Genomic DNA, 24132 nt, shown 5'->3' on the forward strand with positions numbered 1-24132 from the left:
GTCTAATAGGAAACACACGTTTTCGTGTTCTGTTGCAAAACATTTTGTTACCGTGTGTAACGGTTCTCTTTTGGTGAAGGAGAGTCGGACCAAAATGCGGCGTGTAGATTGCGATCCATGTTTAATCAACAAACGTAAAACACGAATCAATACAAAAACTACAAAACACAACAAACGTGGAAACGTAACGAAAACAGCCCTATCTGGTGAAAACACAGAGACAGGAACAATCACCCACAAACACACAGTGAAACCCAGGCTACCTAAATATGGTTCCCAATCAGAGACAATGACTAACACCTGCCTCTGATTGAGAACCATATCAGGCCAGACATAGAAATAGACAAACTAGACATGAAACATAGAATGCCCACTCAGCTCACACCCTGACCAACCAAAACATAGAAATATACAAAGTAAACTATGGTCAGGGTGTGACAGTACCCCCCCTTAAGGTGCGGACTCCGGCCGCAAAGCCTGAACCTATAGGGGAGGGTCTGGGTGGGCATCTGTCCGTTTGGCGGCTCTGGTGCTGGACGTGGCCCCCACTTCACCGTAGTCTGACTCTGGCTGCGCTGAACAGACAGGAGACTCCAGCAGCGCTGTAGAGGAGGAAGGCTCTGGCTGCGCTGAACAGGCGGGAGACTCCGACAGCGCTGGAGAGGCGAGGCGCACTGTAGGCCTGATGCGTGGTGCTGGTACTGGTGGTACTGGACCGAGAACACGCACAGGAAGCCTGGTGCGGGGAGCTGCTACCGGAGGGCTGGGGTGTGGAGGTGGTACTGGATAGACCGGACCGTGCAGGCGCACTGGAGCTCTTGAGCACCGAGCCTGCCCAACCTTACCTGGTTGAATGCTCTCGGTCGCCCTGCCAGTGCGGCGAGGTGGAATAGCCAGCACTGGGCTATGCAGGCGAACCGGAGACACCGAGCGCAAGGCTGGTGCCATGTAAGCCGGCCCAAGGAGACGCACTGGGGACCAGATGCGTAGAGCCGGCTTCATGGCATTTGGCTCGACGCTCAATCTAGCCCGGCCGATACGTGGAGCTGGAATATACCGCACCGGGCTATGCACCCGCACTGGGGACACCGTGCGCACCACTGCATAACACGGTGCCTGCCCGGTCTCTCTAGCCCCCCGGTAAGCACAGGGAGTTTGCGCAGGTCTCCTACCTGGCGTAGCCCTACTCCCTGTGAGCCCCCCCCCCAAGAAATTTTTGGGGCTGACTCTCGGGCTTCCTTGCCAACCATGTTCCCTCATATCGTCGGCTCCTCTCTCCGGCTGCCTCTGCTCTCCTCGCTGCCTCCACCTGTTCCCATGGAAGGCGATCCCTTCCCGCCAGGATCTCCTCCCAGGTATAGCAACCCTTGCCATCCAATATATCGTCCCATGTCCAATCCTCTTTGCGCCGCTGTTGCTGCCTTTGTTGCTTCTCCTGTGGCTCCTGCCTGTTGACACGCCGCTTGGTCCCAGTTGCGGTGGGTGATTCTGTAACGGTTCTCTTTTGGTGAAGGAGAGTCGGACCAAAATGCGGCGTGTAGATTGCGATCCATGTTTAATAAACAAACGTAAAACACGAATCAATACAAAAACTACAAAAACAAACAAACATGGAAACGTAACGAAAACTGAAACAGCCCTATCTGGTGAAAACACAGAGACAGGAACAAACCCAGGCTACCTAAATATGGTTCCCAATCAGAGACAATGACTAACATCTGCCTCTGATTGAGAAGCATATCAGGCCAGACATAGAAATAGACAAACTAGACATGAAACAGAATGCCCACTCAGCTCACACCCTGACCAACCAAAACATAGAAATATACAAAGTAAACTATGGTCAGGGTGTGACACCGTGTGCCTTAATGATAAGACGGAAAGTGAAAATGAATGTTTTTTTATTGGATACTTCTATGTAGTCCCTCCCCGTTTAAGTCTGTTTTCTTCCATTTGGTGCCTAATAAAATCAACCCAGTCTTAATGGATCCTGATATAGCCATGTACTCTGATTGTGCACTTTCTCCTAGTACCCCTACAAGTGTGCTGACTTAAGTAGAGCTGCAGTTAGTGAAGAGTGTGATTGAGAACAGGACAGCACTCAGCAGTGCTGAACGTACCGTACTTCAGAGCTCTGGTCAAAAGTCGTGCAGTATAAAATGAATAGGGTACCATTTGAAACACAGGACCTATTCTGATGAGGAGGAGCAGCTTGGACTGTGTTGATGTAACTGTTCTTGTTCCTCCTAAGTGAGAGTGTGACTTGTTAAGAGTGGATGTCAACATTATGTAATGTCTGCCTGCCTGTATCATCATGTAGGAAGACTAGAGGATACTAGAGAACTGGGATAAGTCTAGTCCTGTTCTGCCCTGTCCTTTTCCGACCTGTTCTGTCCTGTGCTTTCATGTCCTGTCCTTTACTGTCCTGCCCTGTTCTGTCCTGTACTGTTCTGTCCTGTCCTGTACTGTTCTGTTCTGCACTGTTCTGTACTGTCCTGTTCTGTTCTGCGCTGTTCTGTGCTGTCCTGTTCTGTTCTACACTGTTCTGTCCTGTTCTGTTCTGCTCTGTTCTATCCTGTCCCATTCTGTACTGTTCTGTTCTGTACTGTTCTGCTCTGTCCTGTTCTGTACTGTTCTGTACTGTCCTGTTTTGCACTGTTCTGTACTGTCCTGTTCTGTCCTGTACTGTTCTGTCCTGTCCTGTACTGTTCTGTTCTGTTCTGCACTGTTCTGTGCTGTCCTGTTCTGTCCTGTCCTGTTCTGTCCTGTACTGTTCTGTCCTGTCCTGTACTGTTCTGTTCTGTTCTGCACTGTTCTGTGCTGTCCTGTTCTGTCCTGTCCTGTACTGTTCTGTCCTGTTCTGTACTGTTCTGCTCTGTCCTGTTCTGTACTGTTCTGTACTGTCCTGTTTTGCACTGTTCTGTACTGTCCTGTTCTGTCCTGTACTGTTCTGTCCTGTCCTGTACTGTTCTGTTCTGTTCTGCACTGTTCTGTACTGTCCTGTTCTGTCCTGTACTGTTCTGTCCTGTTCTGTACTGTTCTGTTCTGTTCTGCACTGTTCTGTGCTGTCCTGTTCTGTTCTACACTGTTCTGTCCCATTCTGCACTGTTCTGTTCTGTACTGTTCTGTACTGTCCTGTTTTGCACTGTTCTGTACTGTCCTGTTCTGTACTGTCCTGTTTTGCACTGTTCTGTACTGTCCTGTTCTGTACTGTCCTGTTTTGCACTGTTCTGTACTGTCCTGTTCTGCACTGTTCTGTACTGTTCTGCACTGTCCTGTTCTACACTGTTCTGTACTGCCACGTTCTGTTCTGTCCTGTTCTGTCCTGTTCTGCACTGTCCTGTCCTGTTCTGTACTGTCCTTTTCTGCACTGTTCTGTACTGTCCTATTCTGCACTGTCCTGTTCTACACTGTCCTGTTCTGTACTGCCACGTTCTGTTCTGTCCTGTTCTGTCCTGTTCTGCACTGTCCTGTCCTGTTCTGTACTGTCCTTTTCTGCACTGTTCTGTACTGTCCTATTCTGCACTGTCCTGTTCTACACTGTCCTGTTCTGTACTGCCACGTTCTGTTCTGTCCTGTTCTGTCCTGTTCTGCACTGTCCTGTCCTGTTCTGTACTGTCCTTTTCTGCACTGTTCTGTACTGTCCTATTCTGCACTGTCCTGTTCTACACTGTTCTGTACTGTTCTGCACTGTCCTGTTCTACACTGTTCTGTACTGTTCTGTACTGTACTGTTCTACACTGTACTGTACTGTTCTGCACTGTTCTGTACTGTTCTGTCATGCCCCGTTCTGTACTGTCCTGTTCTGCACTGTCCTGTTCTACACTGTTCTGTACTGTTCTGCACTGTCCTGTTCTACACTGTTCTGTACTGTTCTGTACTGTACTGTTCTGCACTGTTCTGTACTTTCCTGTTCTGTACTGTCCTGTTCTGCACTGTCCTGTTCTGCACTGTTCTGTCCTGTTCTGCACTGTCCTGTTCTACACTGTACTGTACTGTTCTGCACTGTTCTGTACTGTTCTGTCATGCCCCGTTCTGTACTGTCCTGTTCTGCACTGTCCTGTTCTACACTGTTCTGTACTGTTCTGCACTGTCCTGTTCTACACTGTTCTGTACTGTTCTGTACTGTACTGTTCTGCACTGTTCTGTACTTTCCTGTTCTGTACTGTCCTGTTCTGCACTGTCCTGTTCTGCACTGTCCTGTTCTACACTGTTCTGCACTGTTCTGTACTGTCCCGTTCTGTACTGTCCTGTACTGTTCTGTCCTGTCCTGTTCTGTTCTGTCCCATATTGTTCTGTTCTGTACTGTCATGTCCTGTTCTTTCCTGTACTGTACTGTACTGTCCTGTCCTGTCCCATTCTGTACTGTTCTGTACTCTCATGTTCTGTCCTGTTCTGTACTGCCCTATTCCGTCCTATTCTGTACTGTTCTGTCTTGCTCTGCTCAAAAGTAGTGCACTTTATTGGAGATGAGGTGCAATTTGGGACACACACACTATCCATTGTATTTTTGTAATCAAGTTTAATTCCTCTGCTTCTCCCTTGCAGTGCCTGCAGCAGTATGTTGAACTTCTGATCAAAGAGGGCCTCGAAACCACTATTAGCTGCCCAGACTCTGCCTGCCCAAAACAAGGTCACCTGCTAGAGAATGAGGTATAGTAAAGTAGTTCTACCAGGCTTCCAATTGAACTCACTGAGCCCGTCCCAAATGGCACCCTATTCCCTATGTAGTGCACTACTGTTGATCAGGGCGTATAAGTAGGGAATAGGGTGCCATTTGAGACACTGTCACTGATATCTCCAAGTACTGTAGCCATTTGTCTCTATTCCCATTGAACCTGGATGCGTCTTCAACAGGTCAAGAGTGCAACAAGCAGGGTGATGAGAGACCCATATCTGTGTATGTCTCTACGTATGTCTCTGTCTTGCAGATTGAATGCATGGTGGCAGCAGGGAGCATGCAGAGGTACAGGAGGCTGCAGTTTGAGAGAGGTACATACAGGCAACTTCCTTGACCTCTAACCCCTGACAGGTGACTCATGACCATTCACAAGCTGTGGTAGTAGAGAGAGCAAGTTATCAATGTGACTCCCTCCTGCTCTCCTCCACTGTAGACCTATCTTAACCTCTCAAAACATTATATAAGACTCAGAGAGAAGAGACTGAGAGTGGACACAGGACAGGTCACAGCCCTGATCACTGACCCAGTAACCCTGACACTGACCATACAGGCTGTAGGAGTAGAGAAAAGGGAGACACTGGACTGTTTATTCAGTAATGTGTCTTCTTTCTCCTCTACTTTTAGACCTATCTTAGCCTCTGTTCAGATGACATAAGGCTCTCCGACAGAGCCGAAGGCTGGGAGCTTTTTCTCTCCATCTTAACTAATCAAATTCAGTTTCATTGGATTTGCGTAGGATTTAATTGGAAACCCCTTCAGATAAACAATCCTAAGACATCTGGCTCATGGATAATGGTAGATGAGAACTTTTTAGTGGATGCACACACACACACACACACACACACAAACACACACACAGCAGTGGTTGTTAAATGTTCTGTACTGGATGTGTTAGGCTTTTATTTTTTACTCCTGACCACAGAAGAGTTCAAGAAGATTAGCATAATTGTGATGAGAGGGAGATCAAGCCAGGACACGGAATCATACTATATTTCAGAATAGCTTTTATTGAGATGCCAAAGTTGGAGAAGTGGAAATGGCTTCAGAAGCTGTGCTGGTAGCCTTGTTCTACATGTTTCTATTGGGTGTGCCGTTCCCACATGTTTCCTGTGGAGGTATGAGGTCCCAGGCATAGAAATACAATGACTAGTACGTGATTCCCCATTTTAAGTCAACGTTCCGTGATGGGTAGACCGGCGGCCATATTGACTGTACCATGAAGTCTGTTTCTGTGGTATCAGATAGCTCTGTCCATTTGTGATAGGAGGATAACAGTGGAAAATGGGCTGAAACAGGGAAGGACTACCTGAACTCATCCAATACAATGTTAGTTTTCCACTGCAAAACGTTTTGTTACAATGTCCTTTAATGAATACGACCCTGTCCATGTGTGTCTTCCACAGAGGTGCTGCTGGACCCGTGTCGAACCTGGTGCCCGTCCTCGTCATGCCAGGCAGTGTGCCAACTGAAGGAGGGGGAAGTGGCACTACCACAGCTGGTCCAGTGCTCGGTGTGCAGGCTGGAGTTCTGCTCAGCCTGCCAGGCCAGCTGGCATAAAGGACAGGCCTGCCAGGACAACATGCCCATCATCACCTTCCTACCCGGGGAGACCAGGTAGGCTACAACATTACTACTACTGCCATTACAAACACAACTACAACACTACAACACAGCTACTACTACTACTACAACTACTACTCTACTACTACAGCTACTACAATACAGCTAATACTACAACATGCCTAGTACTACTACACACATACTACAACTATCACTACTACAACAAAACAGCTACTACTACCACTACTAATACAATACACCTACTACTACTACAACACACCTACTACACACATACTACTACTAATACTACTACTAATACTACTACTACAACAACGCAGGTACTACTACTACACATATACTACTGGTACTACTACTACTGTCACTACTACAACAATACAGCTACTACTACAACTACTAATACAATACACCTACTACTACTACCACTAATACTACAATACACCTACTACTACTATAACACATCTACTATTACTACTACTACTACTACTACTACTACTACTACTACCACCACTACTACTACCGCTACTACTACTACAACTACTGCTGCTACTACTACACACCTACTACTAGTACCACTACTACTACAACAACACATTTACTATTACACACATACTACTACTAACTACTACTATCACTGCAATACACTACAATACAGCTAATACTACTACTACTACAACAACAACACACCTAGTACTACAACGCATGTACTACTACTACAACTACTACTACAAAACACCTACTACTACTACTACTACCACTACTACTACTACAACACATTTACTACTACTACTACTACAACACATTTACTACTACTATTACTACTTACTATTACTACTACTACTACTACAACACATTTACTACTATTATTACTGCGATTACTATTACTATTACTATTACTACTACTACTACTACTACAACACATTTACTACTACTACTATTACTACTACTAGTACAACATATTTACTCCTACTATTACTACTACAAACTACTACTACCACTACTGCAACACATTTACTACTACTACTACTACACATTTAGTACTACTACTACTACTTTTATTACTACACATGTATTACTACTAGTACTACTACTACACATTTACTACTACTACCATTACTACTACAAAACAACTACTACTACCACTACTACTACAACACACCTACCACTACTACTACAAAACACCTACGTACTTCTACTACTATGACACACCTTCTACTACTACTGCAACACATGTACTACTACTGCTACTGCTACTACTACTACTACTACTCGCCTACAGTACCCTGGACCAGGGTAGGGTTCAGTAGGAAGGAACCGGTTTGAAACATTGTAAAATGGCAAGGTTCTATTTCAACGTGTCCAATGAGTTCACAGACAATATGAACACAACAAGGCCCAACACAGAGTCAATGATGGAGTGATGTTAAGCTGTTAGTATTACTCTTATTATCTTTGACAGTGCAGTATGTACTGGTCTATATATGTCCAGTCCCCTGATGATTATTGTCTTCCAGTTCCTTCTACAAGAGCAACGATGAAGATGCACCCATCAAGTGCTGTCCCAAGTGTAAGGTGTACATCGAGAGGGACGAGGGCTGTGCTCAGATGATGTGCAAGAACTGTAAGCACGCCTTCTGCTGGTACTGTCTGGAGTCTCTGGACGTGAGTAGAAGCCATAAACACTGAACACATACACAACCTTCTGCTGCTACTGCCTGGGCCTGCCATAGAGATACTCTAATACTCTAATACTTAGTAGTGTTCTATTGAATTGTGTGGAACCTGCACACAGTGACCAGAGCTTGTAAAACTTGTGATGCCACCGCCACAGTTTATTAGGTACACACCAACCCATTCACAAAAATAGTTTGCTCCTACAGTGAGTCACGTGACCGTGGCTTGCTATATTAAGCAGGCAGATAGGCATCGAGGCATTCAGTTACTGTTCGATTGAACGTTAGAATGTGCAAAACAGTCATATCAAAAAGGACTTTGAGCGTGGTATGACTGTCGGTGCCCGGTGCGCCAATTCCAGTATCTCAGAAACGGACGGCCTCCTGGGCTTTTCACGTACGACAGAGTCTACGGTTTACAGAGAATAGTGCAACAAACAAAAAACATCCCGTCAGCAGCAGTCCTGTGGGCGAAAACAGCTTGTTGATGAAAGGTCGAAGGAGAATGGCAAGAAACCTGCAAACTAACAGGCGGGCCACAAACAGGCAAATAACAGTGCATTACAACAGTGGTGTGCAGAACGGCATCTGGGAATGCAGAACTCCCCGGTCCTTGTCACGGATGGGCTATTGCAGCAGACAACCACACAGGGTTCTACTCCTATCAGCTAAAAACAAGAAGAAGCAGCTCCAGGGGGCATGCAATCACCAACAATTAACAATTGAGGAGTGGAAAAACATCGCCTGGCCTGACGAACCCCAGTTCCTGTTGCATCATGCTGATGGCAGAGTCAGGATCTAGCGTAAGCAGCATGAGTCCATCGCCCCATCCTGCCTGGTGGCAACAGTACAGACTGGTGGCGGTGGTGTAATGGCATGAGGAATGTTTTCCTGGCACACGTTAGGTCCCTTGATACCAATTGAGCAACGTTGGAACGCCACACCTTGTAGAATCCATGCCCAAAAGAATTTAGGCTGTTCTGGAGGCAAACTACTCTTTTGTTGCTGTTTTTACAATAAACAAAAACATACATAGCAAAAACAATAGTGAAGTTAACATTTACATACATTCTTTTCAACAAACATTATGTAACGGTTTTCTAGTGGTGATGAAGGAGAGTCGGACCAAACTGCAGCGTGTCGATTGAGATTCATGTTTAATCAAAATAAAGAAACACGAACACTACACAAAACAATAAACGTAATCGAAACCGAAACAGCCTATCTAGTGCAAACTAACCGAGAGTACACATAGGACACTAAGGACAATCACCCACGACAAACTCAAAGAATATGGCTGCCTAAATATGGTTCCCAATCAGAGACAACGATAAGCACCTGCCTCTGATTGAGAACCACTCCAGACAGCCATAGACCTTGCTAGACAACCCACTAAGCTACAATCCCAATACCACCACCAAAACCCCAAGACAAACACACCACAATTACAAAAACCCCATGCCACACCCTGGCCTGACCAAATACATAAAGATAAACACAAAATACTTTGACCAGGGCGTGACACATTAATGACATCACACTTGCTTGGATGCACATGTTCCCAACGTATCCACATATAATGTCGTTTTCAATGCTTGTAAGAATTTGCCCCATATGACTTAAAATATTAGTTATGTTGTTTCCGTCTGTAGCCAGTTATATTTAAATAATAAAGCATTTGATTTTTACTTTCGCTTAACGTTGGGGTATCATTTGACTTACAGTATTTAAGTAATAGCTTCTTCAATATAAGTGACAATTCTATTGTCCAACCCTTTGGGTATCTCACCATACCTCCATATGCCCTGTCTTGAAATACTTTATACAGATAGACAGATAAAAAATAAACGTACATTGTAAGACTTCTGACAGCCAGCATTCTAACTCATTTTTTTGTCTTTATGCACTCCCAGAAGGCATTCATTATTCATGTCACGGGGAACTAGGTGTGTGAGGAATGGAATCAGGCGCAGAGAAATAGTGTACTTTAATATGGTACAAACAAACAAGCCCACAACACAGGGCGTGGAAATATATGGACCACCCAAAAACACAGGGTACCAGGTCCAGAACACGAACACACCTAACTAACGTACACACGTAACACAAAATGAATTCCGCACACAAAACAAGGGCGGGTAAACCTACTTTAAATAAGGAAGCCCATCAAGCACACACAAATAGACACAGGTGCAACTAATAAGACAAAACAAACAGGCAACGAAAAAGGGATCGGTGGCGGCTAGTAGGCCGGTGACGAGGACCGCCGAGCACCGCCCGAACAGGCAGGGGAGCCAACTTCGGCGGAAGTCGTGACAATTCAGTCATTGTTAGTTTTACACCTAAGACATGACTCTGCCATTGTGCTGTAGAATTTGTGAATTTTGTCTACTGGATTAAACATACATTTTTATTCATTGTAATTCTGTTCATTATTTTCTAACACTCCCTTCATCTTGTGCCAATATCAGTTATTTTTAAGTTGATTCCAATAGTTACTTATTAGAGTTAAGGTTTTTTATCACATGAGTATCTGTTTCTGACTCAAATAAGATTCCATCAACATTGCTCTGATGTCCAAAAGCTTTCAGGTTCATTTTCTCATTCTGTCATGGAGAGAATTATATTTAGGCAATTACCATGTCATTTACGGTTTCTTTGATTTTAGATTTCCACGTGGGTCAATTTATCGGTGAATTCTGAATGTATAATTCAATAGATAACAATTTGAACAGAAAATATCAAAACAAGTCTAATCTTAGTGTGTCTTGTCAAAACGTATATATGATCTCGGCCAGTGTCCATTTTTCTAGTGGGTCTGCCCCCACATTTAACCCTGACTTTTAAACCATTTAATCCAGGCTTTAACCCTGATAGTGATTATTTCTCTCTCTCCAGGACGACTTCCTCCTGATCCACTACGATAAAGGGCCATGCAGAAACAAACTGGGCCACTCCAGAGCTTCAGTGATCTGGCACCGGACACAGGTACTGTATTGTAAAAACTAGGCATTAGTTGGCTTTAGCTCAGTGGGCTAACAATCGTCTGGCATGCTGGAGTTCCGGGTTCGAACCCAGTCAGTCACACAGGTTAGCTGTGGCAGCAGTATCTACAGTTGAAGTCGGAGGTTTACATACATTCTTCCAAATATTGTTTACAGACAGATTATTTCACTTAATATCACTGTATCACAATTCCAGTGGGTCAGAAATGTACATACCCTAAGTTGACTGTCCTTTTAAACAGCTTGGAAAATTCCAGAAAATTATGTCATGGCTTTAGAAGCTTCTGATAGGCTAACTGACATCATTTGAGACATTTGAGACAATTGGAGGTGTACCTGTGGATGTATTTCAAGGCCTACCTTCAGACAGCAAAGGACCTTGAGAAGATGCTGGAGGAAACAGGTACAAAATTATCTATATCCACAGTAAAACGAGTCCTATATCGACATAACCTGAAATGCTGCTCAGAAAGGAAGAAGCCACTGCTCCAAAACCGCCATAAAAAAACAGACTACGGTTTGCAACTGCACATGGGGACAAAGATCGTTCTTTTTGGAGAAATGTCCTCTGGTCTGATGAAACAAAAATATAACTGTTTGGCCACAATGACCATCATTATGTTTGGAGGAAAAAGGGGGAGGCTTGCAAGCCGAAGAACACCATCCCAACCGTGAAGCACGGGGGTGACAGCATCATGTTGTGGGGGTGCTTTGCTGCAGGAGGGACTGGTGCACTTCACAAAATAGATGGCATCATGAGGAAGGAACATTATGTGGATATATTGAAGCAACATCTCAAGACATCAGTCAGGAAGTTAAAGCTTGGTCGCAAATGGGTCTTCCAAATGGACAATGACCCCAAGCATATTTCCAAAGTTATGGCAAAATGGCTTAAGGACAACAAAGTCAAGGTATTGGAGTGGCCATCACAAAGCCCTGACCTCAATCCCATAGAAAATTTGTGAGCAGAACTGAAAAAGTGTGTGCGAGCAAGGAGGCCTACAAACCTGACTCAGTTACACCAGCTCTGACAGGAGGAATGGGCCAAAATTCACACAACTTATTGTGGGAAGCTTGCGGAAGGCCACCCGAAACGTTAGACCCACGTTAAACAATTTAAAGGCAATGCTACCAAATACTAATTGGATGTATGTAAACTTCTGACCCACTGGGAATGTGATGAAAGAAATAAAAGATTAAATAAATCACTCTTTCTACTAATATTCTGACATTTCACATTCTTAAAATAAAGTGATGATCCTAACTGACCTCAGACAATTTTAAATGTATTTGGCTAAGGTGAATGTAAACTTCCAACTGTATGTAGACCAATCCCCCACCTGCCCGTCCAGTTACAGGTCCTTGTTTTCATACTATCCGCCTGTCACTGTGGAAGGAGGTCTTGGAGGAGGTCTAAGACAACATTGGGACAACAATTGTAAAAAAAAAAAATGTGTTTGAATGTGTCTGGCCACACTAGTTCCTCTGTAGGTCTTATGTAGGTTTAACACCTAACTGCTTCATCAATATTTAAAAGGTGTTATTGAAAGCTCTTATCCCATTAGACTCAACACTTAACACTACCAACACAATGATTTTTATAACAGCATGTTGCCTGTTTATCATCAAGGACACTAAGTGATGTATATATCTGTATATTCAGTGTCAGAAACCACAGGAGGTTGGTGGCAGCTTAGTTGGGGGGCTCGTGGTATTGGCTGTAGCGGAATCGGTGGAATGATATAAAATACATTAAACAATTGGTTTCCATGTGTTTGATGTCATTCCATTCACTCTGTTCCAGCCATTATTATGAGCCGTCCTCTCCTAAGAAGCCTCCACTATCAGAAACACTGTATGTTTGCCAATCCTGTCTGTCACAATGTAGATTTATATTTGAGGAACTACTGCCACCTTGTGGATATTCAGTGTACTACTTCATGGGCAAGTGAAAGATTGAATAATGTCGTGTTGATGCATCATTGTACTACTTACTGTACATCACTTCCCTCCGGTGTCTATGTGATGTCTGGGTTAAAACATGCACCTCATGAATCCCATGTTACAACTGGTGACGATAAAAGGGCTTAGATACATTTGGTTGATTGTTAATGTGTGTATGTTGTAAAATCATTCACTTCCACTTGCGCTCTCTCTCTTTCTCGCACTTGCTCTTTCTCTCTCCCTCTCTCTCACTCTCTCTTGCTCTCTCTCTCTCGCTAGTGTCTCTCTATCGCTCTCTCTCTCGCTCTCTTTCGCTCTCTCTCTCTCTCTTGCTAGTGTCTCTCTCACGCGTTCTTGCTCTCTCTTTCTCACTCTCTCTCGCTAGTGGCTCTCGATCTCTCTCTCTCTCTCTCTCTCTCTCTCTCTCTCTCTCACGCTACTGGCTCTCTCTTCCACTCTTGCTCTCTTTCTCTCTCCAGGTGGTGGGGATATTTGCTGGCTTCGGTCTGCTCCTACTGGTGGCTTCTCCCTTCCTCCTCCTAGCCACACCCTTTGTTCTGTGCTGCAAATGTAAATGCAGTAAAGGAGATGACGATCCTCTGCCTACCTAACCAATCCCGCCCTGGACACAGGGTCAGGTCAGCTCACCTGACAGACAGGGGCACCAGGCCTGTTGATGGACAGGGTGTTTGGTGTTTGGTTAGTCATCCACTCCTTACAGTGTTTTAATCCCGCACACCGGCCCAGAGGATTCTTAGGGATTGATGGGTTTGTCGCTGAGGCAGCACAGTGCAAGTGGATGAGGAACATTGACTTTGGGCGGAGCCAGCAAATTGGGTTGTGGGGACACTCTGAACAGTTTAGTTTTGATGTGATGTGTTAAGAAGGACCGGGCCTGCAGAGGCGAGGAGGACAGAACCACCAGTCAATGTTGGGCTGGGTTGGTTGTTGCTTCAGAGGTCAATCTGGGATTGGTGGTTATAGCTCTGTCTATGTGTGTCAGGTTCAAGGTTAAGGTTATTTGTACAACTGTCTTGGTGCTTGTTTGGGGGACTGCAAATATAATGTAGGTATATTTGGAGGGAGCAGCCCTGGCTATCAGCCACGGAATGTGGAAGTATCTCCTATTAAGGGTAGATACTGTGTCCCAAGTGACAACGTATTCCCTACATAGTGCACTATTTCTGACCAGGACCCATAAGGCTCTGGTTGAAAGTAGTGCACTATTTAGGGAATATTTACAGTGCCTTGCGAAAGTATTCGGCCCCCTTGAACTTTGCGACCTTTTGCCACATTTCAGGCTTCAAACATAAAGATATAAAACTGTATTTTTTTGTGAAGAATCAACAACAAGTGGGACACAATCATGAAGTGGAACGACATTTATTGGATATTTCAAACTTTTTTAACAAATCAAAAACTGAAAAATTGGGCGTGCAAAATTATTCAGCCCCTTTACTTTCAGTGCAGCAAACTCTCTCCAGAAGTTCAGTGAGGATCTCTGAATGATCCAATGTTGACCTAAATGACTAATGATGATAAATACAATCCACCTGTGTGTAATCAAGTCTCCGTATAAATGCACCTGCACTGTGATAGTCTCAGAGGTCCGTTAAAAGCGCAGAGAGCATCATGAAGAACAAGGAACACACCAGGCAGGTCCGAGATACTGTTGTGAAGAAGTTTAAAGCCGGATTTGGATACAAAAAGATTTCCCAAGCTTTAAACATCCCAAGGAGCACTGTGCAAGCGATAATATTGAAATGGAAGGAGTATCAGACCACTGCAAATCTACCAAGACCTGGCCGTCCCTCTAAACTTTCAGCTCATACAAGGAGAAGACTGATCAGAGATGCAGCCAAGAGGCCCATGATCACTCTGGATGAACTGCAGAGATCTACAGCTGAGGTGGGAGACTCTGTCCATAGGACAACAATCAGTCGTATATTGCACAAATCTGGCCTTTATGGAAGAGTGGCAAGAAGAAAGCCATTTCTTAAAGATATCCATAAAAAGTGTCGTTTAAAGTTTGCCACAAGCCACCTGGGAGACACACCAAACATGTGGAAGAATGTGCTCCGGTCAGATGAAACCTTTTTGCAACAATGCAAAACGTTATGTTTGGCGTAAAAGCAACACAGCTCATCACCCTAAACACACCATCCCCACTGTCAAACATGGTGGTGGCAGCATCATGGTTTGGGCCTGCTTTTCTTCAGCAGGGACAGGGAAGATGGATGGAGCCAAATACAGGACCATTCTGGAAGTAAACCTGATGGAGTCTGCAAAAGACCTGAGACTGGGATGGAGATTTGTCTTCCAACAAGACAATGATCCAAAACATAAAGCAAAATCTACAATGGAATGGTTGAAAAATAAACATATCCAGGTGTTAGAATGGCCAAGTCAAAGTCCAGACCTGAATCCAATCGAGAATCTGTGGAAAGAACTGAAAACTGCTGTTCACAAATGCTCTCCATCCAACCTCACTGAGCTCGAGCTGTTTTGTAAGGAGGTATGGGAAAAAATGTCAGTCTCTCGGTGTGCAAAACTGATAGAGACATACCCCAAGCGACTTACAGCTGTAATCGCAGCAAAAGGTGGCGCTACAAAGTATTAACTTAAGGGGGCTGAATAATTTTGCACGCCCAATTTTTCAGTTTTTGATTTGTTAAAAAAGTTTGAAATATCCAATAAATGTCATTCCACTTCATGATTGTGTCCCACTTGTTGTTGATTCTTCACAAAAAAATACAGTTTTATATCTTTGTTTGAAGCCTGAAATGTGGCAAAAGGTCGCAAAGTTCAAGGGGGCCGAATATTTTCGCAAGGCACTGTACTTACCAACTGGTTCTCCCTCTTCAGCTCTTGAGCTTTGTATAAGAACACAAACAATATCAAAGATCTCATCAGAGAAAACCATTTCAGATTATCCGTTTGTATCCTGTAAATCTCTGAGGATTCACAACGTCCCTCAAATATATTTTGAACGTTTTGTTTTCTATTATAGACTTGCTGGGAAAGATTTGTCAAATAAAAGATGAGACTATTGTTCAACATAACCTACAGGATGCATGTCTACTATATGCTTGAGGACGTTATATAATCTCCTCAGATTATAAGGAGTCAATTTTACCACCATCTTGAATTTACTGCCCATTCTCCCGAAGAAAAATATGTGTAAATGTGCAAACTTCCTTTGCAACTATTTACCATAGAATAATTTGCTAGAATCGAGAGTGAATGGTATAACATTGATCGTTCAGTATTTCTATCAACACAGTGGAATAAACAGCATACAGGCCACCCAGATGTAGCAAGCAGGGTTGGAGTCGATTCCATTTCAGTTAAATCAATTCAGGAAGATAAATGAAATTTCCTCATTGCTCATTTTCCTCATTGCTTCTTTATGAGAAATATTTGGAATTGGAATTTCAATTTACTGAATGAAAAGGAATTGACCCCAACCCTGGTCGCAAGTGCTAATGTCCACTGAATAACCCATTCTGTAGCAGCTCAACCTACTTCTGTTATATTTACTAGCAGTGAAACCCCTTTACCCTTTAATGAGTTAAACTAACCATCTTATATTAGACAAAGCACTTGAGTTGAGGTAGCCAAGGTGCCACAAAATGTCTTTCAAATCTACTTTGATATGAGTGTGATTGATTCACACTCCCTTTTTACCAAAATGCTCTTATTTGATATTGTACAATTCTGAACCCTACTGTTATTTATCCTACAATTTGTCACATGTACTACTAGCATTCTCCTGTTACGCTCCACACCAATTATGTTGAGAAAGACTTCATTGCTTGCGTGTTGTATTTTTGTGGATAGAAAAATATCAGAATAGTAGCTTTACTTAAAAGAATTCTGTGACACAATGACAATGGTGTACATTCTGGGTTTTAAAAGTATTCTATCACATAGTTTTTTGTATACGGATATAATCTCATCCCCAGGTTCAAGTGCTATGACCGAGCGAGAACCAGCAAGTGGACTAGATTAATATGGATGTATTTCCATGATATGATTTAGAATTTTTAAATGTACTGCTTAATTGATAATTTCACGGTATTCTGTCACAAAACCTGACCAATTGAGTCAGACTCCAAATATGGGCTCAACACATCCTGGTCCAGTTTTATAGCAGCAATTGGGTCAATACAGCAGGAGTCTTATCTGAGAAATGAGGAGGTGTGTGTGTTAGGGGGGATCAGGCTAATAGGCTTATTTATAATTGGTCAAGATTTTGGAGTCAAATGTAGCCTAAATTATCCTTTAGGATGTCTAGGTCAGGACCACTTGTAGTGTGTGTTCACATACATTTTAACTTCTTCATTTTGTTGTATTTAGGGTTTTTTTTCTTTAAAGAATATTGCATTGCACTCAACTAATTATATTTAAACTGTATGAAGAACATGTTTTTTACTGTAGCATTTCTGCACATGAGTTCTGTTATGTTAAATGGATACTTCGGGATTTTGGGGCTAAAAGTCAGATAAACTCGGGAATAGTATTTTTATGTCTCTGTGTGCAGTTTGAAGGATGTTGCTATCTAGCGCTAGCGCAATTGCTAACTAGCCTTAACACCATGCATGCTAGCAGATACCATAGACTTCTAGTCATTGCGCTAACGCTACTTAGCATTGCCAAAATCCCAAAATATCCATTTAAGTTCTTGTTCAGATGTTTACGTACTGTACATTTGTTTGTAACACCACATACTTTAAATAAAAAGCACATTTAGCTTGTTCTGGTAGCAGGTATTCTTGGTTATGTGCTTTGAGTAAATGGAATCAAATGAAATCTAATTTTACCTGTCACTTGCCGAATGCAACAGGTGTTGACTTTACTGTGAAATACTTATTCACGAGCCATTTTCCAACAATGCAGAGTTTAAAAAAATAATATTAAATTGCTAAATAAAAAAGGTAAATAGTAATAAAATAACATTAACGAGGTTATATACAAGGAGTACCGGTAATGAGTCAATGTGCAGGGGTACCAGGTATAATATGTAGGTAGGGGTGAAAGTGACTAGTCAATCAGGATAGAATATAAACAGAATAGCAGGGGGAGTATATGGGCCTCCTTTCAGACCCTGGGGATGGTACCAGAAATAATTGTAAAGTAAAAAATATGTGTTACAGATTCTCCAGTCAGAGGAACAGAAAAATGCAGCAATAAAGAATCAAACACATCATCAATCAATTTGTTATACATCAATCTTGTGCAAGGCGTCTTGCACATCACTAGTAGAAAGTTGTTGAAATGAAAAGAAAGAACTGCAGAGGGAAAGGAAGATCAGATGTTTCGATGCAGTACTCTGTACTATCATCAATAGAGTGGAGTAGCACAATATACAGTGGGACTACAAGTAATATACAGTTAGACTATATTATTCAAACGTTATGGTAACATAGATGTTTTAATACCTGCTTTATGAAAACCACAATGTCACCACTCTAATAAGTAAACTATTACTGTTTATCCCTGAGAAATAACCACATTGAAAACTCAGTACAAAGACATACCACCATCCTCTGCCCCTCTACAGTTAATCATTTGAAGAGCAGACCTAACACACTCTGGACCTCTTGACACGAACAGGCTCCCCCAGCCCAAGAACGGGGTGGCGGGACCTCAACATCTGCTGTGTGTGGTCTAATCCGAGCATCTAGTTCTGTGTCCCTGGACCACGCATGGTCTGGCACGGGGACCCGCAGGGGCAGGTGGGCAGCTGCCTCCCACGGCAACAGTTCAACACCAAACCTAATCAATTCATGTGCTTCTCCACCAACTACCTCGGCCATCTGTCCGGAACTGAACTACACACCACACAGGAACACAGCAGCGCTACGATGTTCACTCCGGTGCACACAGAACGACAGAACTCACGATCAGAGGCTAGATCCCATGTTGTTATCTAACTAGAGATGTTGAAGACAATGCTGGTACAAAGGAGTGGTGTGTTTACTGCCTCTTGGTTTCAATCTACTGAGTGAAATATTGAGGGTGGAAGTTGGGAGTAGGGAGCTGAAATACTGTTTTACAGCCACAAGAGGGCATCCTTCGTTTGGATTTCGTTATGTAACCACTGCATCTAACAATGTGCCCAATTGCTCACATGGTACATTAACTTTGTGACTGTATAACGTTTCTTGTTTACTTTCTGTTTTTCACTAAAATCCCACTCAGAGAATATCTCCCTTTTATTCTTTCATCCATGTGCAGAATATCCTCCAACCAAAACCTTCACACCATTCACAGCAGAACAGCAGGAGTGAGCAGAGAGCTGGAACTGAGGGACTTCATATCCCCAGGTGAGCTGCGGGAGCCTCTGGTCAGCCTACCATTACAACCCTCCCTGGCTTGGCCTGAGTTCAAGCAGCCAGACGTACAATTTGGCCATTGACTGTCATAGACTCTGACAAGCACATGTGCGAGAGGGGGAGGGGGGGTTACAAAGTGAACATGGATCAAAGCAGAGCATTTTATCTCCATTACAGAGCCCCTCACTACATTTTGTATTCTGCCAATCTGTTGAACCAGCCGGATTAGAAAACCTGGGTGGGCAGAGATGGAGGCAGTGTTTGGTCTTAAGGAACAAATAGCTGCGACAGAATGATACCTACTAAACAACACTAAACACATATTAAACAATACTAAACACACACTAAACTATAATAAACACATACTAAACAACACTAAACACATACTAAACAACACTAAACACATACTAAACAATACTATACACATACTTAACAACACTAAATGCACACTACACAATACTAAACACATACTAAACAACACTAAACACATACTAAACAACACTAAACAACACATACTAACAACACTAAACACATACTAAACAACACTAAACAACACATACTAAACAACACTAAACACATACTAAACAATATTAAACAATACTAAACACATACTAAACAACACTAAGCACATTCTAACCACATAATAAACACATACCAAACAACCCTAAACAACACTAAACACATACTAAACACCAACTTAACACATACTAAACAACACTAAACACATACTAAACACATACTTAACACATACTAAACAACACTAAACACATACTTATCACATACTAAACAACACTAAACACATACTTAACAACACTAAACACACACTTAACACATACTAAACAACACTAAATGCATACTACACAACACTAAACACATACTAAACAACACTAAACACATACTACTTAACACATACTAAACAACACTAAATACATACTACACAACACATACTAAACAACACTAAACAACACTAAACAACACTAAACACATACTACTTAACACATACTAAACAACACTAAATACATACTACACAACACAACACATACTAAACAACACTAAACACATACTAAACAACACTAAACACATACTAAACAACACTAAACAACACTAAACACATACTAAACAACACTAAACAACACTAAACAACACTAAACAACACTAAACACATACTAAACAACACTAAACACCCACTAAACAACACTACACAACACTAAACACATACTAAACAACACTAAACACATACTAAACAACACTAAACACATACTAAACAACACTACACAACACTAAACACATACTAAACAACACTAAACACATAAACAATATAAAACAACACTAAACACATACTAAACAACACTAAACAACACTAAACACCTATTAAACACATACTAAACAACACTAAACACATACTAAACAACACTAAACAACACTAAACACATCCTAAACAACACTAAACAACACTAAACACATACTAAACAACACTAAACAACACTAAACAACACTAAACAACACTAAACACATACTAAACCACACTAAACACATACTAAACAACACTAAACACATACTAAACAACACTAAACACATACTAAACCACACTAAACACATACTAAACAACACTAAACACATACTAAACCACACTAAACACATACTAAACAACACTAAACACATACTAAACAACACTAAACACATACTAAACAACACTAAACACATACTAAACAACACTAAACAACACTAAACAACACTAAACAACACTAAACAACACTAAACAACACTAAACACATACTAAACAACACTAAACAACACTAAACAACAAACAACAAAACACATACTAAACCACACTAAACACATACTAAACAACACTAAACACATACTAAACAACACTAAACAACACTAAACAACACTAAACAACACTAAACAACACTAAACAACACTAAACAACACTAAACAACACTAAACACATACTAAACAACACTAAACAACACTAAACAACACTAAACACATACTAAACCACACTAAACACATACTAAACAACACTAAACACATACTAAACAACACTAAACACATACTAAACAACACTAAACACATACTAAACCACACTAAACACATACTAAACCACACTAAACACATACTAAACAACACTAAACACATACTAAACAACACTAAACACATACTAAACAACACTAAACACATACTAAACCACACTAAACACATACTAAACCACACTAAACACATACTAAACAACACTAAACACATACTAAACAACACTAAACAACACTAAACACATCCTAAACAACACTAAACAACACTAAACACATACTAAACAACACTAAACAACACTAAACAACACTAAACAACACTAAACACATACTAAACCACACTAAACACATACTAAACAACACTAAACAACACTAAACAACACTAAACACATACTAAACCACACTAAACACATACTAAACAACACTAAACAACACTAAACAACACTAAACAACACTAAACACATACTAAACCACACTAAACACATACTAAACAACACTAAACAACACTAAACAACACTAAACAACACTAAACCACACTAAACACATACTAACAATACATAAGTAAAGACTTTGATAACTGATGTGGAAGTGGTTCTTTAGTACCATGTCAGCCTTTAGATGTAGTTATGTAATACTGATTCAATTATATTTTGTCAATTAAATGACCTTAAATTATCCAATGACCTTTGCAACGTAGTAACAAAAAGAAGCTATGCAAAATGGCGATCCTGCAACGTGCAGCCCCGCAATTATATATTTGCGGGATATAAGCACGCTGGATTGAGATTTTACGTAGCTAATTGTCTTCTTGCGTTGTGTACATACATAAGATGTAAATTAGGCTTAACAAATGCATGTAAAGCTAGCCTGTATCCTTATTGTCCTTTTTGTCAATCATGTATTACCAAACAGATAGGCAGTCTAACCTGTGTTGAAAAGCTCTCTGGGAAGCCGGTCTCTTCTTTATTCATACATTTTGTTATTTTGAATGACTCAGTGTATAGTGTTCAGTGTTGCAGTCAACCACTCTTACCTCCTCACTGTGTGGCAGCCACCATTCAGACTGCTGGTGGAGGCAGGTGCTGGTCATTCTGTCAAAGCCATGGCTTCGCTCTCCTCAGAGCCCTAGTGACACGATACAGCCTCCCCCAGTCTCCCCTATTCTCCCCCAGTCTCCCCTATTCTCCCCCAGTCTCCCCTATTCTCCCCAGTCTCCCCCTATCCCCCCCTAGTCTCCCCTATTCTCCCCCAGACTCCCCTATTCTCCCCCAGACTCCCCCAGTCTCCCCCTATCCCCCCCAGTCCCCCTAGTCTCCCCTATTCTCCCCTAGTCTCCCCCAGACTCCCCCTATTCCCCCTAGTCTCCCCCTATTCCACCCCTAGTCTCCCCTTTGTCTCCCATAGTCTCCAATAGTCTCTCCCAGTCTCCCCTAGTCTCTTCTAGTCCCCCTAGTCTCCCCTAGTCTCTCCTAGTCTCCACTCACCTCCCCTAGTCTCTCCCAGTCTCCCCCTAGACTCTCCTAGTCTACCCTTAGTCTCCCTAGTCTCCCCTAGACTCTCCTAGCCTCCCCCTAGTCTTCCCCTAGTCTCCCTAGTCTACCCCTTGTCTCCCTCTAGTCTCTCCCAGTCTCCTCTCATCTCTCCCATCCTCCCCAGTCTCCCCATTCTCCCCCTAGTTTTCGCCAGCCTCCCCCAGGCTCCCCCAGTCTCTACCTGCCTGCCCCTAGCTTCACCCAGCCTCCCCAGTCTCCCCAGTCTCTACCTGCCTGCCCCCAGCTTCCCCTGCCTCCCCCAGTCTCCCCAGTCTCTACCTGCCTGCCCCTAGCTTCACCCAGCCTCTGCCAGCCGCCCCCCTGGCAGATGGTACCAGGCTGAGGGTGCTTCTCTTAACCGTAATTACCAGCCAGGCTCCAGATGGAGCCATGCAGCCTCACTGGTCCCTTCATCCGCCATCCTCCCCTCCTTATCTCTTTTTTCCCTCTTTCCGTCATCCCCTCTGCCCATCGCGGCCCTATTTGTGCTGCACCGTGCCTTCCATCCCACACTGGCTACAGTATGGCCCCCAACTAATACTTATTCTTGACCGTTGAATATTGTGTAAATATTTCACATCCACCGCACTATTCACTTGGATTTTCCTTCAAAAAACATGATGGCTCTTTTCATTTATTTACAAAGCAATTCTTCACTGTTGAAAATGGGAAATGTTTTAGACGTGTATGACTCTATCCCTACTTGAGCAGCAGCTAACATGAAAGAGTTTGGTTCCTGAGTCCAGCTGTCTCTCTATCTCCTCTGTCTGAATGCCATGCAGGCTGGTGGCTGGTGCCACTGTGACATTCACAGATGGGGACTCAGAAGAGACTCAGAGGAGAGAGAGAGATGCGCTTCTCATCTCTGATGCTGTCTGCTTCAGAGTAACAGAACTGCACAGAACACAGAACACAGACACAGTGAAGAGAGCTGAGTATCAAAGACAAAACACCCCATCAATCTGTGGGAGCGAGGAAGTGACAATGTAATGTGCAGAATAAAAAAATAAAAGTACTTTATTAAAAAAATGTTTTAAAGATTTGTGTCAAGTAAAAATAATTTGATATGCACCTGTAAAAAATGTATGTTTGTTTGTCACCAACATCTTCAATACTTTGAGATACGCAACAATATGCCTATTCTTACTGTAGACTAGTTCCAAAATACAAACTGCTCATGATAAATGAAATCACTCAACATTTTACTTATTTCCTCCTTAACCCTTGCTGCTCTACATAGCAATACCAGATTCAGGTAACAGCAATAGACTGAAGGGGTTGGAGAGGGGGAGTACGTGGGTGAGGGGGCGGTGGCCGGGGTGATGGTAGAGGTGACCTTGTTACCATTTCA

The 24132-nt window shown here is 42.6% G+C and overlaps 1 protein-coding gene across 3 annotated transcripts in view; it reads left to right on the forward strand.

The window, feature by feature from the left end:
- Window positions 1-23807, forward strand: part of LOC112249979 (probable E3 ubiquitin-protein ligase RNF144A-A) — a 52683-nt gene extending 28876 nt beyond the window's left edge. The window contains exons 3-9 of one of the 3 annotated variants that reach the window (XM_024419761.2): window positions 4549-4653; window positions 4932-4992; window positions 6085-6295; window positions 7774-7921; window positions 10831-10920; window positions 19122-19210; window positions 23564-23806. In XM_024419761.2, coding sequence (XP_024275529.1) covers window positions 4549-4653; window positions 4932-4992; window positions 6085-6295; window positions 7774-7921; window positions 10831-10920; window positions 19122-19210; window positions 23564-23771 — 912 coding nt within the window. In that variant the 3' untranslated portion in view covers window positions 23772-23806. Of the gene's footprint in view, window positions 1-4548; window positions 4654-4931; window positions 4993-6084; window positions 6296-7773; window positions 7922-10830; window positions 10921-13360; window positions 14166-19121; window positions 19211-23563 lie in introns of those variants that run through there. The other 2 variants (XM_024419760.2, XM_024419762.2) reach the window with 2 other exon arrangements.
- Window positions 23808-24132: the final 325 nt, after the last annotated feature.

The sequence above is a fragment of the Oncorhynchus tshawytscha genome, linkage group LG05 (genome assembly GCF_018296145.1).
Source record: "Oncorhynchus tshawytscha isolate Ot180627B linkage group LG05, Otsh_v2.0, whole genome shotgun sequence".
Classification (NCBI taxonomy): Eukaryota; Metazoa; Chordata; class Actinopteri; order Salmoniformes; family Salmonidae; genus Oncorhynchus; species Oncorhynchus tshawytscha.